General features: G+C 40.0%; 1 protein-coding gene across 16 annotated transcripts in view; it reads left to right on the top strand.

The window, feature by feature from the left end:
• GRIP1 (glutamate receptor interacting protein 1) overlaps nucleotides 1–14,956 on the top strand; it is a 919,857-nt gene that overhangs the window by 890,485 nt on the left and 14,416 nt on the right. For 10 of the 16 annotated variants that reach the window (XM_073555470.1, XM_073555465.1, XM_073555472.1 and 7 more), the window contains 2 exons: nucleotides 10,700–10,802; nucleotides 10,881–10,925. In XM_073555470.1, coding sequence (XP_073411571.1) covers nucleotides 10,700–10,802; nucleotides 10,881–10,925 — 148 coding nt within the window. The remainder of the gene's footprint in view (nucleotides 1–10,699; nucleotides 10,803–10,880; nucleotides 10,926–14,956) is intronic. The other 6 variants (XM_073555476.1, XM_073555475.1, XM_073555477.1 and 3 more) reach the window with 1 other exon arrangement.

Genomic DNA, 14,956 nt, shown 5'->3' with positions numbered 1-14,956 from the left:
GCTTTAGTGCATGTTCCATTTTTACATATGCTGCTGCCAGTCTATAGAAAGCTGCTCCAGGGCACTGACAGGTTGCTGGTGGCAGCTGTGTGATGGTGGAGAACTGATGCCCAGCAAAGATGCAAGCCAAGTGTGTCCTATATGTCATACCCTCGTCTGCTGCATGCTACGTATCACATGGCACTTGTCATTTATTTCTGAACATTACTTTTTATTATTTTTCACTTGTATTCTTAATCCAACTCTGCTAGGACTAAGTATATATGCTAATTACCTGCAGATTATTACACTGACTGCAATGCAAAGTGGCGTATTGTCAGTGAAGCTGCAGTCACAATCTTGTGTAGGTCGGTAAGCTAGGAAGTCACTGCACCACCAAAATCAGACGCTATTCATTCCTTAATGGAGTTGTCCACCCTTGGGACATTTTTTATACTTGCATGCATATATTTTGGGCTAAGAATAATGTTTGTAATTGGGTTTGATTTAACATTTTTCACAAAACTTGCCTTTTATAGAACCTGTGTTGCTTTGTCTATTGCTGGCTGCACAATGAGTTAACTGAGAACACATCAGTCAGCCCACTGATCGTCTGAAAGGGAATTGAAAAAAAGAGCTTGTAAAAGCAAGTTGGTGCAAAATTATTATTGAGAGCCAATTGCAGAAATAATTTTTTTCCCTCAAATACAATCATTTAAGTTATTTAAAAAAAAATGTCCTTTCTGATGCACTGCAGAGCCGGTTACCAATCAGTGCTGTGGTGTGCTGTCAGCCATCATTCTGTGCTGTGAGTGGCGACTTTAGCAACGTCACTCTGTGTGCATGACTGAAAGCCAGCAGCTCCAGGGAGAAATATAGATAACTTTCAGGAGCAGGGCTTCCAGTACAGCGTCTGGGCACCTTTCTAATGCTATTAACCTGAAGATGAACCCATTATCTGCAGGTTCATAGCACTTTGTGACGTCAGAGGTTCTCCTTAAAATAATGACTTTTACAACCATATATTTTTACCATCCGAAGGCTTTTGGGTGAAATAAACCCTTTGCATTTCTAGTGTACTTTTTTACTATAGATTCTAGGCAGACCTACAGTTGTGTGAAAAAGTGTGTGCCTCAAGCCAGATTTCCTATTTATTTGCATGTTAATCACACTTACATGTTTCAGATCACCAAACAAATGAAATATTAGACAAAGATAACCCAAGTAACACAAAATGCAGTTTTATAAATGAAGGTCTTTATTATGAAGGGAAGAAGAAATCCAAACCTACAGAGCCCTGTGTGAAAAAAGTGATTGCCCCTAAACCTAATAACTGGTTGGGCCACCCTTATCAACAACTGCAATCAAGTGTTTGTGATAACTGGCAATGAGTCTTTAACAACGCTCATCTTTGCAGAACTGTTATAATTCAGCCACACTAAAGGGTTTCCGAGCTTGAACTGCCTTTTCAAGTCATGCCACAGCATCTCAATTGGATTAAGGTCAGGACTTTGACTAGACCACTCTATTGTCTTCATTTAGTTTTTCTTAAATCACTCAGAGGTGGACATGCTGGTGTGCTTTGGCTCATTGTCTTGCTGCATACCTCAAGTGCGCTTCAGTTTGAGATCACAAACAGATGGCAGGACATTTTCCTTCAGGATTTTTTTGTTAGACCGCAGAATTCATGGTTCCATTTAACACAGCAAGTCTACCAGGTCCTGAAGCAACAAAACAACCCCAGACCATCACACTACCGCCACCATATTTTACGGTTGGTATGATGATCCTTTTCTGAAATGCTGTGTTACTTCTACACCAGATGTAATGGGACATACACCTTCCAAATGTACAACTTTTGTCTCGTCAGTCCACAGAGTATTCTCCCAAAGTCTTGGGGATCATCAAGATTTTTTCTGGCAAAACTAAGACGAGCCTTTATGTTCTTATTGCTCAGCACTGATTTCTTGTCTTGGAACTCTGCCATGCAGGCCATATTTGCCCAGTCTCTTTCTTATGGTGGAGTCATGAACACTGCCCCAACTGAGGCAAGTGAGGCCTGCAGTTCTTTGGATGTTGTTGTAGGGTGTTTTGTGACCTCTTGCATGAGTCATCGCTGCGCTCTTGGGTAATTTTGGTTGGCTGGCCACTCCTGGGAAGGTTCACCACTTTTCCTTGTTTTGTCATTTGTGGGTAATGGCTGTCAGTGTGGTTCCCTGGGGTCCCAAAGATTGAGAAATGGCATTATAACCTTTTTCCACACTGATAGATCTCCGTTACTTAGTTTCTCATTTGTTGCCTAATTTCTTTGGATTGCGGCATGTTGTCATGATGTCTAGCTATTGAAGATCGTGTAGTCTACTTCACTTTGTCAGGCAGGTCCTATTTAAGTGATTTCTTTATGAAGAACAAGTGTGATAAACCACAGTTAATTTATGTTTAATGGGGGGGCAGGCAATCATATTTTCACACAGGGCCCTGTAGGTTTGGATTTCTTTTCCCCTTAATAATAAAGACTGTTATTTGAAAACTGCATTTTGTGTTTTCTTGAGATATATTTGTGTAATATTTAAATTTGTTTGGTGATCTAAAACATTTAAGTGTAACAAACATGCAAAAAAATAGGAAATAAGGAGGGAGCAAACACTTCTTCACACAACTGTATGTGTCTCCATAGTAACAGACTACTTATTGTTTGGATCTTGTATCTATACTCACTTGTATTGTCCTCCGCTTTTTCTACATGTATTACTTAGGCAACATAGTTTTGTGTCTGCAGTTTCTATATAGCACTAAAAAAATGTCAATTAGGACAATTTGTAAAGTTGCTTCATTTTTCATCCGCTATATTGGCACAATACAACAATGGTTATAAAGGTGGGTATAACAAAAACTGGCTACTTTTGACATGTTGACAGGTCAACTTTGAAGGCTCTTATATTATTCCCACTGCTTCTCGCAGTAATCTATTTTCTTTTTTCTTTTTAAACCCACCATATGGTTTAAAGGTATGGTGTGTTTATATTTGCTGCTAATTTTTATGACTTTTACCAAGCGGACGTGACTTGCAGGGTAATTATGCAGAGCAGCTTAACGCAATACTCCCTTGGTAAAGACCATATAAATTGGCAATAAATAAAAAGGTGCACATCTTTGGAACCGTATGATGGATTTAAATGAAAATACTAGGAAGCAGTGGGAATAAAATAAGGCCACATTCACACTATCAGTATTTGGTCAGTATTTTACCTCAGTATCTGTAAGCCAAAACCAGGAGTGGAACAATCAGAGGAAAGGTATATTAGAAAGACGTCACCTCTTCTGTATTTATCACCCACTCCTGGTTTTGGCTTACAGATACTGAGGTAAAATACTGAACGTGTGAATGTGGCCTAACAGTAATACCTGGCCTCTAACCTGGTTCTCTTTTTTTAATACCCCGTGATATTAGTGTCCATTTACCTTGGTTTAAAATAATTCTGCTGTACAGTTTTATTCACAAAAAGAAGAAATTGCACCCTTAAGTGTGTTACATGGCCGATATCGGTGCCCACTACGTGTTAATCACCTTTAGTGCAATGTCAGGGAAAGCGCAGAACCTTTCTGTGCAGCGGAGGCAATCTGCATTGCAGGACTCTGCCAGCTGCATGGCTTCCTTGCCAGCAGAATTTATTACCACCTAAATAAAGTCAAATTTGCAATTTACAGCATCTTTTTAGCTGAGTATTGTTAAACTATTTGCAGTTTTGTGAAGGTAAATTCTGTTGCTTTTTGCTTCACATTTTTAACTGATGAATAAAAACTTTAAAGAGTCGGTTTATCCTTGATCTGTGGCATAAAGGCATACTAGCCATTCCTTATGGTGCTAACATTAGGAACATACCAGGAAAACAGTGCAGCTGAACAAATTCTAGTCCTCAACAACTTCCCTATCAGTACACAATATGCAGTTTCGTGATAGTCTAGATCTAATTCAGACAGTAGACTGCCCTCTACAGCAGCCTGTAGTCTGATTTCCATACATCTGTTTTACTACACTGTGTGCCAAATTATTATGCAAATGATATTTTTCTCTGATTTTCCTAAATAGTCAGTACAAATGACAGTCAGTCTAATAAAAGTCATCACCCGTTAGAGTATACATCAAATTTTATTGAAGAAACCTCCCAATAATAACAGTATAATCTCCAAAATGAATAAAAACTCAAATTGCACTGTTCCAAATTATTAGGCACAGTAGAATTTCTAAACATTTGATATGTTTTAAAGAACTGAAAATGCTCATTTGTGGAATTTGTAGCATTAGGACATTAGGAGGTCACATTCACTAAACAAAAAGGATATTTTGGAGTTAAATAGCTTAACAGGCCAAGTTACATGTTAACATAGGAACCCTTCTGTGATGTCACTTTCACAATTCTTGCATCCATTGAAATTGTGAGTTTTTGGAGAGTTTCTGCTTGTATTTCTTTGCATGAAGTCAGAATAGCCTCCCAGAGTTGCTGTTTTGATGTGAACTGCCTCCCACCCTCATAGATCTTTTGCTTGATGATACTCCAAAGGTTCTCTATAGGGTTGAGGTCAGGGGAAGATGGTGGCCACACCATGAGTTTATCTCCTTTTATGCCTATAGCAGTCAATGACTCAGAGGTATTCTTTGCAGCATGAGATGGTGCATTGTCATGCATGAAGATGATTTTGCTCCTGAAGGCACGTTTCTGCTTTTTATACCATGGAAGACAGCTGTCAGTCAGAAACTCTATATACTTTGCAGAGGTCATTTTCACACCTTCAGGAACCTTAAAGAGCCCTACCAGCTGTTTCCCCATGAATCCGGCACAAAACATGACTCCTCCACCTCCTTGCTGACGTCGCAGCCTTGTTGGGACATAGTGGCCATCCACCAACCATCCACTACTCCATCCAGGGTTGCTCGACCCTCATCAGTAAACAAGACTGTTTGAAAATTAGTCTTCATGTATGTCTGGGCCCACTGCAACCATTTCTGCTTGTGAACACTGTTTAGGGGTGGCCAAATAGTAGGTTTATGCACCACAGCAAGCCTTTGAAGGATCCTACATCTTGAGGCTCGAGGGACTCCAGAGGCACCAGCAGCTTTAAATATCTGTTTGCTGGTTTGTAATGGCTTTTTAGCAACCACTCTCTTAATCCAATGAACTTGCCTGGCAGAAACCTTCCTCATTCTGCCTTTATCAGCACAAACATGTCTGTGCTCAGAATCAACCACAAATCTCTTAACAGTACGATGATCACGTTTAAATTTTTGGGAAATATCTAATGTTTTCATCTCTTGACCAAGGCATTGCACTATTTTATGCTTTTCAGCAGCAGAGAGATCCTTTTTATTTCCTAAATTCCTTGAAACCTGTGCCCTGCTTAATAATGTGGAACATCATTCTTAAGTAGTTTTCCTTTAATTGAGCTCACCTGGTAAACTAATTATCACAGGCTTTTGAGATTGATTTCAGTGATCCAAAGAGCCCTGATACACAATACCATCTATGAGTTTATTTGAAAAACAAAAAATAACATCTTTATGACACTTAAATCCAATTTGCATAATAATTTGGAACACAGTGTAGAATACACTGGCCGCTTAAAGGGAATCTGTCACCCTCAGGACGTATATGACCTATTGATATGGACATACAGGTAATAGAAATGTTACACTAGTCCTACCTGTATACTTCATATTAATGGTCTTGTTGCTGAGAAATGTTATATTCTGTCTTTGTTAATGATTTCTTCCAGGCTCCGGGTCGTGCGGTGTCTGGAAGAAATCCTTGCCTCCTGTCATCATTGTAAGCCCGGGATCACACTACCGTGTGTGATGCGAGAAACTCGCACGAGTCTCTCGCATCAAAACCCGGCGCTACCGTCAGCACTCAGGACCGGAGCTGCGGCTGCATAGAAATACATGCAGCCGCAGCTCCGGTCCTGAATGCCGGGGGTTGATGTGAGAGACTCATGCAAGTTTCTCGCATCACACACGGTAGTGTGATCCCGGCCCTAATACTTACCCTCCTCCCATGTACATCAGTTATTCCCCCAGAAGCCTGCACTCCCTCAGAATTACATACCTCATCCTCCCTACTGTGAGCACTGCATTCAGGGATCTTCTGTGCAGGAGAGTCACTGTAACCTCCAGTGTGCGTACCAATAATATGCTCTCCCCACTTCCTCCCTGCACAATCATTGCTAGGAACCATGTTTACATGGTGATGACTATGCAGGGAGGAAGTGGGGAGCGTTATCAGCGTGCACACCAGAGATCACTGGAGCGGAAGTCGTCGGCGCCTGCGCAGAAGATCCCTGAATGCAGCGTCCACAGAAGGGAGGATGAAATATGTATTTCTAAGGGAGTGCAGGGCACAGGGGTGGGATTCCGGGGCCATAACTGATGCTGATGGGAGAGGATTAGTATTTCAATGAAGACCGGAGGCAGGGATTTCTTCCAGGCACCGCACGCCCTGGGGCCTGGAATGAATCATTAAGGGTATGTTTCCACGTGGCGTTATGCTTCAGTATTTGCTGCGGATTGGACGCTTTGTACAGCTGCAGCGTCCAGATGTTACAGCATAGTGGAGGGGATAAATAACCCAATCTATGGATACAATGCTGTGATTCCGCATGTGTTCAATGAACACATCCAGAATCACCGCATGTACAACAGGGGGCGGCGCTTTGGGCGGAGCGGGGTTGTCAGTACGCAGCGCGGAGACGTACCCTAACATGAAGAAAGAAATAACATTTCTCACAAGACTGTTAATATTAGGCATACAGGTAGGACTAGTGTAACATCTCTATTATCTGTATGCCCATATTAATAGGTCATATACGTCCCGGGGGGTGACAGATTCCCTTTAAAGAAGCATTCCTCCTCCTATCAATATTTTTATCCTCTTAAATTTTGCATTAATCATATTATATAGCACAGTGTATTTACAATTGCTCATTTGCCCTTCTGCCCAGATAATTCTTCTCTTTTCCATTAGGTCACATGATTAAAAACTGACCAGCTGAATCCTTCTAAGCTCTATATAGAAATAGGAGATACATTTTCTCTGAGTCTTAAGATACTGCAAAAGTCCCTGACAGGGTGAAGAGGGACCTGGGTAAGGAATTGAAGAGGGGAATGATTTCTGCAGGGAAAAGAGAATTCCTGCTTCTACATAGAGCAGAGAAAAGAGACTAATTAAATGGGTAGAAAGGCAAAATGAGTCATTGTAATTACACAGTGATATGTAATATGATGACTGCAATTTATTAAGAGGATTGTGATGGGATTGCTTCTTTAAATGGTTGTCCACTATTAGGACAACCCCTTCTTAACTAAATGTTCTGCTTTGATAAAATAATATAGCCAATACTTACCTCCCGGACTGGCGCCGTTCCCATGACGTCCGCATTTGCTCTCCCTGAGGCTGTGGTTCGGTGTTGTGGCAAGTGGCACCATCGCCCAATCAGCATCAATGTCCCTGCCTTCAGACAGACTGAACATGAAGAGGAAGTCCAGGATGAGCAGCAGCAGCATGGAAGACATTATATAGCAAAAGCTGTAAATCTAACCAACAGTGTCTGAGACTATGTGCCCACATTTGGTATTTCTTAGTATTTGTTACATTTATGCATCAAAAACATGTCTCTTGGCAGGAAAAGCGCAGCATTGCCAAACATTTTTGTATCCCTAATCACCGTACCATGGACATGAAATTACTTGTATTAAAAGGTAACTTCAAATCTCAGAGAGACAGGAGAGTCTGAGAGTATAAACTTATGATGACCTTTGATATACTCGGTGCAGGAATGAATGTGCCTCATGGATTTATGTCTTTCTACATCAACTAAGGAATTTGCTCATGAACCAGACCCCAGTCAGAGGTCAATAAAACTCTCAAACTCCTTATCTATGAACAGTTCCAATATTTATGGCCAACACAGTTTATCCCTCATAATAATAGTTCTGCTTCACGTCACTTGTCTTATCTATTGCATTATTTCTTTCTGTGCTGTGTTGTGTATAAATATGTGACTCTTCTGATTTTTTATTAGTCCATGTCTGATGAAGAGACCTGAGTAGTCTCGAAAGCTTGCAATGTGTTACCATCTTTTCAGTTAGCCATTAAAAGGTATCAACCACTGAGGACTCTCAATTCTAAGCATTAAAAAATGCGTTTTTGCGTGCTTTTTTTTAATTGCTTTTTCCCTTTCATTACAATAGGTGAAAAATGCTGCCAAAACGCTGAGATGTGCATGAGATTTCAGAAATCTTGTTCACTTTGAACATATCCTATCTAAGTGTGTCGTCTCTTTCTTTCTGCCTCCAGAAAGCAAGAAATTATTGACTAGTTCATAAAAATGACACCTGTTCTGTGGGCAGCATGCAGCCTAATAACTCGGTTATCTGGCGGTCCATCTTGTTTCTCAAAATGGATTCTGTAATCCATTCTCAGGCCAACCCTTTATGATCAGTCCGAGTGCTGTTCATGAAAAAACATGATTATTTCATTGTGTTGGTCAGATATGCAATTTTTCACAGGCGGTTTGTATCTGAAAAAATGTGCACTATCTTTCTATCTGTATGTTGGATGTAACTTACCCATTCAAGTCAACGAAAAAAATCAGATCCCTAAAGCACAAGATTTTTATGAACACATTGCAATTCTTAACATAGGAAATTGTATTTATTCTTGTAAATTTATATAACTGTTGAGATATAAAAACAGACGACATGCAGATGATAATTGAAATGAAAACTTTGGGGTTTTTTTCTGGATGAAACTAGGGTGATTTTTTGTACGCGTGTGTGAACCTATCACAGGCAGTGATACAGCCGTGCTCCTGGTGTCGGTGTACTTTAAACATGGAGTAGAGGATGTCAAATGTGACATTGCTCTTCTGCCATTATTATCTCAACTGCTACCTGGTTTTTCCTTGTATGTCAGGAAGCCCACCATTAAGAGTACTGACTGATGCCACACATTTCAAAAAATCCACCAGTTGGATAAGTGCCAAATTTCCTTTCTTACCAAGGCCATGCCTCTGAGCCATTTCAGCCAAGGTAAGGGAGGCTGAAACTGACCATTGCTGAATAAGACACATAAATTGAAACATCTAGTATGTTTCAAGAAATATCTTAAGACAGGTTTTTCCAAGGTTTTAAGGATTGATGAGAGTGACTCTTGATGGACCAGATGAATAGGCCCCTGGCTGAATCAGTAATGGGTACTTACCTCTACATTGGGTCAGACACAAGCAAGCTGTGGTTGGGGTACTGCTATGGGCCAGTATTATTAAAGAGGAACTAGTTGGACACAAAATCAGCTCCCGAACCTACTGCCAGTTTTTATAAGACACTTTCTTCAAGCAGTGGTACAAGAAAAAGTCTGAATCTTTTAAGAAAACAACGTAGATCAATGCTTCATCACATATATTGAAGTCTCCACAGCTTGGCTATCCAGTGCAGGTGAAGGAACAAATGACATGGCTCACTTCTTCACCTGACCTAAACACTATTGACAACTTGTAGGCCCTTAAAGAAAAATTTATGGTGAAGGAAAGCAGTACACTTCTCTGAAGTATCTGAGAGGCTATTGTTGATGCTGCCCAAAAAGTTGATCAACAGATTAAGAATGGACAGACTCCATGGATGACATACTTATGGCTCAGGAAAGATGTATATCTTTGTACCGTGTTAGCCAGTGGATAGAAAAATATTCAGGATTGAGAGTCCTCAGTAGTTGATACCTTTTAATGGCTAACTGAAAAGATGGTAACACATTGCAAGCTTTCGAGACTACTCAGGTCTCTTCATCAGGCTAGACTAATACAAAATCTGAAGTCACATATTTATGCACAATACAGCCTAGAAAAAATGCAATAGATAAGACAAGTGACGTGAAGCAGAACTATCAATATGGGAGAGGGAGAAACATAAATATAAACATTGGACCAGTTTATAGATAAGGAGTCCGGATGTTTTATGGACCATAAAACATCCGGACTCCTTATCTATGAACTGGTCCAATGTTTATATTTATGTTTCTCCCTCTCCCATATTGATAGTTCTGCTTCACGTCACTTGTCTTATCTATTGCATTTTTTCTAGGCTGTATTGTGCATAAATATGTGACTTCAGATTTTGTACTAGTCTAGCCTGATGAAGAGACCTGAGTAGTCTCGAAAGCTTGCAATGTGTTACCATCTTTTCAGTTAGCCATTAAAAGGTATCAACTACTGAGGACTCTCAATCCTGAATATTATACTTATGGCTGATATTGAAAAGAAGGGTGTCTATATTTGTCACTGACATTTTTTTTAAAGGTGAGAAATGTATTTTATAAATTTTGAGTTGTTTGGTTATTATTCTCATTTTAACAAATGAAAAAAGAACAATTGAGATAGGAACATTTGCAACTTTTATTTAGTTGCCAAATAACTGCACACTTATGGCTTCCCAATCATTGTGCACACTGAGATATTCTCCTAAGAAAGACAAAACCTCATTTTTTAACTTATTTAGGTTTATTAACTCTTTGGATTAGCACTGTAATAAAATTCACCTAAAAAATTACAAATTACCTAATTGTGCTCACAATGCAGTAAGACCTCAACAATGCAAACTTTTTTTTAGCAAATTCCTAACATACGTTCGTATATGGCATTTTGCATATTCTATAAAAAAATATTATTTTTCTAGATTTATTGGCAATCCAGAAGTCGATCAAGAAGAGAACTTCTGGTCTCAAGCACTGGAAGACTTAGAAACCTGCGGACAGTCAGGAATTCTCCGAGAGCTGGAGGTAAAACAAGAACCCTAGTGAATAAAATCAAGAGAACGGTTGAATAATTGAGATAACATCCTTTTATTATTTTCACAGGAGAAAGCAGACAGTCACAAATGTTCTAGGAACATGATTCTTTTGGTATACATTTCCTGCGTGTTGCTTACTGTGTGTTGATCGAGCCTTTTGCTTGTCATGGCTGGAGTGCAGAGTGTGCAAGTGAATTTCAGCATGTAGATACATAGCTTGTCACGGCATACCCTCATTTAAGAAACCAAACTGACGTGCATCTATATTGACTGTGTGTAGTTAGTAAATGTAGTCAATCACATTTATAAATATGGGACAAAAATACTATAAATATGGGGCAAGTTTTATTCCCTAAATAATCTAATCTAGTGGTGAAGTGGTGGCAAATTAGGACCCCGTTACATTTAGCGATGCAACAGCGATCCCGACCACAATATGACCCAGTCAGGATCGCTGGTGCATCGCTAAATGGTCGCTAGTGAGCTTCCACACAGACAGATCTCAGCAGCGACGAAGCAGCGGTCGTTACTTACCTGTCAGATGCGGCGATGATGTCGTCCTCCGCCCGCATCCACGCGTCGCTCGTCGGCGCCAGCAGGAAGCTGCCGACGAGAAACGGCCCAGGACGTTCTCACGCGATCAGCGATAGCCAGCGAGGGAGCCCGTCGGAGGTAAGTGTCATATGTAGCAATATCGCTAGCAATATTGCTGCTGCCTCACAAAATCTGTGACGCTTTAGCGATATTGCTAGCGATATCGCTATGTGTGAAGCCCCCTTTAAAGAGGACATCTATTGGATTACCCAGATCCAGCTTTAACTCCAGGATACCTTGGTGATAAAAAGTCCACACATGTTAAAATGCCAGGTAAAAAGATCATATCTAGAAGAATCATTTTAGAATATTTACCACCTTTAATGTCACCCATAATCTGTACAATCCACTTGGAAAAATAAACTGAAATCTTTTCAGGTGGAAAAAATAAAAATAACTAAAATAATGTGGTTTAAAAAAAAATGCTCACCTTTAAATGATAATTTGTTGACGCATCCTTTAACCCCTTCACCCCCAAGGGTTTTTTGCACGTTCATGACCGGGCCAATTTTTACAATTCTGACCACTGTACCTTTATGAGGTCATAACTCTGGAACGCTTCCATGGATCCCGGTGATTCTGACATTGTTTTCTCGTGACATATTGTACTTCATGTTAGTGGTAAAATTTCATTCAAATAACTTGCGTTTATTTGTGAAAAAAATGGAAATTTGGCAAAAATTTTGAAAATTTCGCAATTTTCCAACTTTGAATTTTTATGCCCTTAAATCACAGAGATACAGCACACAAAAAACTTGATAACTAACATTTCCCACATGTTTACTTTACATCAGCACAATTTTGGAACCAAAATTTTTTTTTGTTAGGAAGTTATAAGGGTTAAAATTTGACCAGCGATTTCTCATTTTTACAACACCATTTTATTTTTAGGACCACATCACATTTGAAGCCACTTTGAGGGGTCTATATGATAGAAAATACCCAAAAGTGACACCATTCTAAAAACTGCACCCCTTAAGGTGCTCAAAACCACATTCAAGAAGTTTATTAACCCATTAGGTGCGTCACAGGAATTTTTTTGAATATTTAAAAAGAAATGAACATCTAACTTTTTTTCACAAAAAAAATACTTCAGGTTCATTTTTTTTTATTTTACCAAGGGTAACAGGAGAAATTGGACTGCAAAAGTTATTGTGCAATTTGTCCTGAGTACGCTGATACCTGATTTGTGGGGGGGAACGACTGTTTCGGCGCATGGCAGAGCTCAGAATGGAAGGAGCGCCGTTTGACTTTTTCAATGCAAAATTGGCTGGAATTCAGATCGGACGCCATGTCACGTTTGGAGAGTCCCTGATGTACCTAAACAGTGGAAACCCCCTACAAGTGACCCCATTTTGGAAACTAGACCCCCCCAAGGAACTTATCTAGATATGTGGTGAGAACTTTGAACCCACAAGGGATTTACAGAAGTTTATAACGTACAGCGGTACAATTAAAAAATCATATTTTTTCCACAAAAATGATCTTTTCACCCCAATTTTTATTTTCCCAAGGGTAACAGGACCCTAAAAGTTATTGTGCAATTTGTCCTGAGTACGCTGATACCCCACATGTGGGGTAAACCACTATTTGGGCGCATGGCAGAGCTCGGAAGGAAAGCAGCGCCATTTGACGTTTTTGGCGGGAATTGAGATCGGACACCATGTCGCGATTGGAAAACCCCTGATTTACCTAAACAGTGGAAACCCCCCACAAATGACACCATTTTGGAAACTAGACCCCCTAAGGAACTTATCTAGATGTGTGGTGAGAACTTTGAACCCCCAAGGGCTTCACAGAAGTTTATAACATAAAGCCGTACAATTAAAAAATCATATTTTTTCCACAAAAATGATCTTTTCACCCTCAATTCTTATTTTTCCAAGGGTAACAGCACCCTAAAAGTTATTGTGCAATTTGTCCTGAGTACGCTGATACCCCACATGTGGGGGTAAACCACTATTTGGGCGCATGGCAGAGCTCGGAAGGGAAGCAGCGCCATTTGACGTTTTTGGCTGGAATTGAGATCGGACACCATGTTGCGATTGGAAAACCCCTGATGTACCTAAACAGTGGAAACCCCCCACAAATGACACCATTTTGTAAACTAGACCCCCCAAGGAACTTATCTAGATGTGTGGTGAGCACTTTGAACCCCCCAGTGCTTCACAGAAGTTTATAACGCCCGGGCGTGAAAATAAAAAATTCGTATTTTTTCCACAAACATGATCTTTTAGTCACCATTTTTTTTATTTTCCCAAGGGTAACAGTAGAAATTGGACCCCAAAAGTTGTTGTCCAATTTGTCATGAGTACTCTGACACCCCATATGTGGGAGAAAACTACTGTATGGACACACGTCGGGGCTCGGAAGGGAAGCAGTGACGTTTTGGAATGCAGACTTTGATGGAATGGTCTGTGGGTGTCATGTGCGTTTGGAGAGCCCCTGATGTACCTAAACTATTGAAACTCCCCACAAGTGACCCCATTTTGGACACTAGACCCCCCCACGGAACTTATCTAGATGTGTGGTGAGCACTTTGAACCCCCAAGTGCTTCACAGAAGTTTATAACGCTCGGACGTGAAAATAAAATCATTTTTTTCCACAAAAATGATATTTTTGCCCCCAATTTTTTATTTTCCTAAGGGTAACAGGAAAAATTGGACCCCAAAAATTGTTTTACAATTTGTCCTGAGTAGGCTGATACCCTACATGTAGGGGTAAAACACTGTTTGGACGCATGGCAGAGCTTGGAAGGGAAGGAGCACCATATGACTTTTTCAACTCAGAATTGGCTGGAATTGAGATCAGACGCAATGTTGCATTTGGAGAGCCCCTGATGTGCCCAAACAGTGGAAACCCCCAATTCTAACTCCAACCCGAACCCCAACACACCCCTAACCCTAATCTCACCCCTAACCCTAGCCCTAATGGAAATAAATACATTTTTTTTTATTTTAGTATTTTTCCCTAACTAAGGGGGTGATAACGGGGGGTTTGATTTACTATTTATGGCGGTTTTTATGTTTGGTAGCTGTCGCACGCTAAAAGACGCTTTTTATTGTAAAAATAGTTTTTGCATCACCACATATTGAGAGCTATAATTTTTCTGTATTTTGACCCACCGAGTCATGTGAGGTCTTATTTTTTGCTGGACGAGTTGACGTTTTTATCGTTACCATTTTCGGGCACGTGACATTTTTTGATCGCTTTTTATTCCGATTTTTGGGACGCAGAATGAACAAAAACCAGCGTTTCATGAATTTCTTTTGGGGGAGTGTATTTACACCGTTCCACATGCGGTAAAATTGATAAAGCGGTTTTATTCTTCGGGTCAGTACGGTTACAGCGATACCTCATTTAGGTCGTTTTTTTATGTTTTGTCGGTTTTATGCAATGAAAACTATTTTATATAAAAAATAATTATTTTTGCATCGCTTTATTCTGCGAGCTATAACTTTTTTATTTTTTCGCTGATGATGCTGTGTGGCGGCTCGTTTTTTGCGGAACAAGATGACGTTTTCAGCGGTAACATGGATATTTATATG

Source organism: Dendrobates tinctorius, unplaced genomic scaffold (assembly GCF_039654945.1).
Source record: "Dendrobates tinctorius isolate UK_male_01 unplaced genomic scaffold, ASM3965494v1 ptg000224l, whole genome shotgun sequence".
Taxonomy (NCBI): Eukaryota; Metazoa; Chordata; class Amphibia; order Anura; family Dendrobatidae; genus Dendrobates; species Dendrobates tinctorius.
This window is presented reverse-complemented; position numbering and strand designations above follow the sequence as displayed.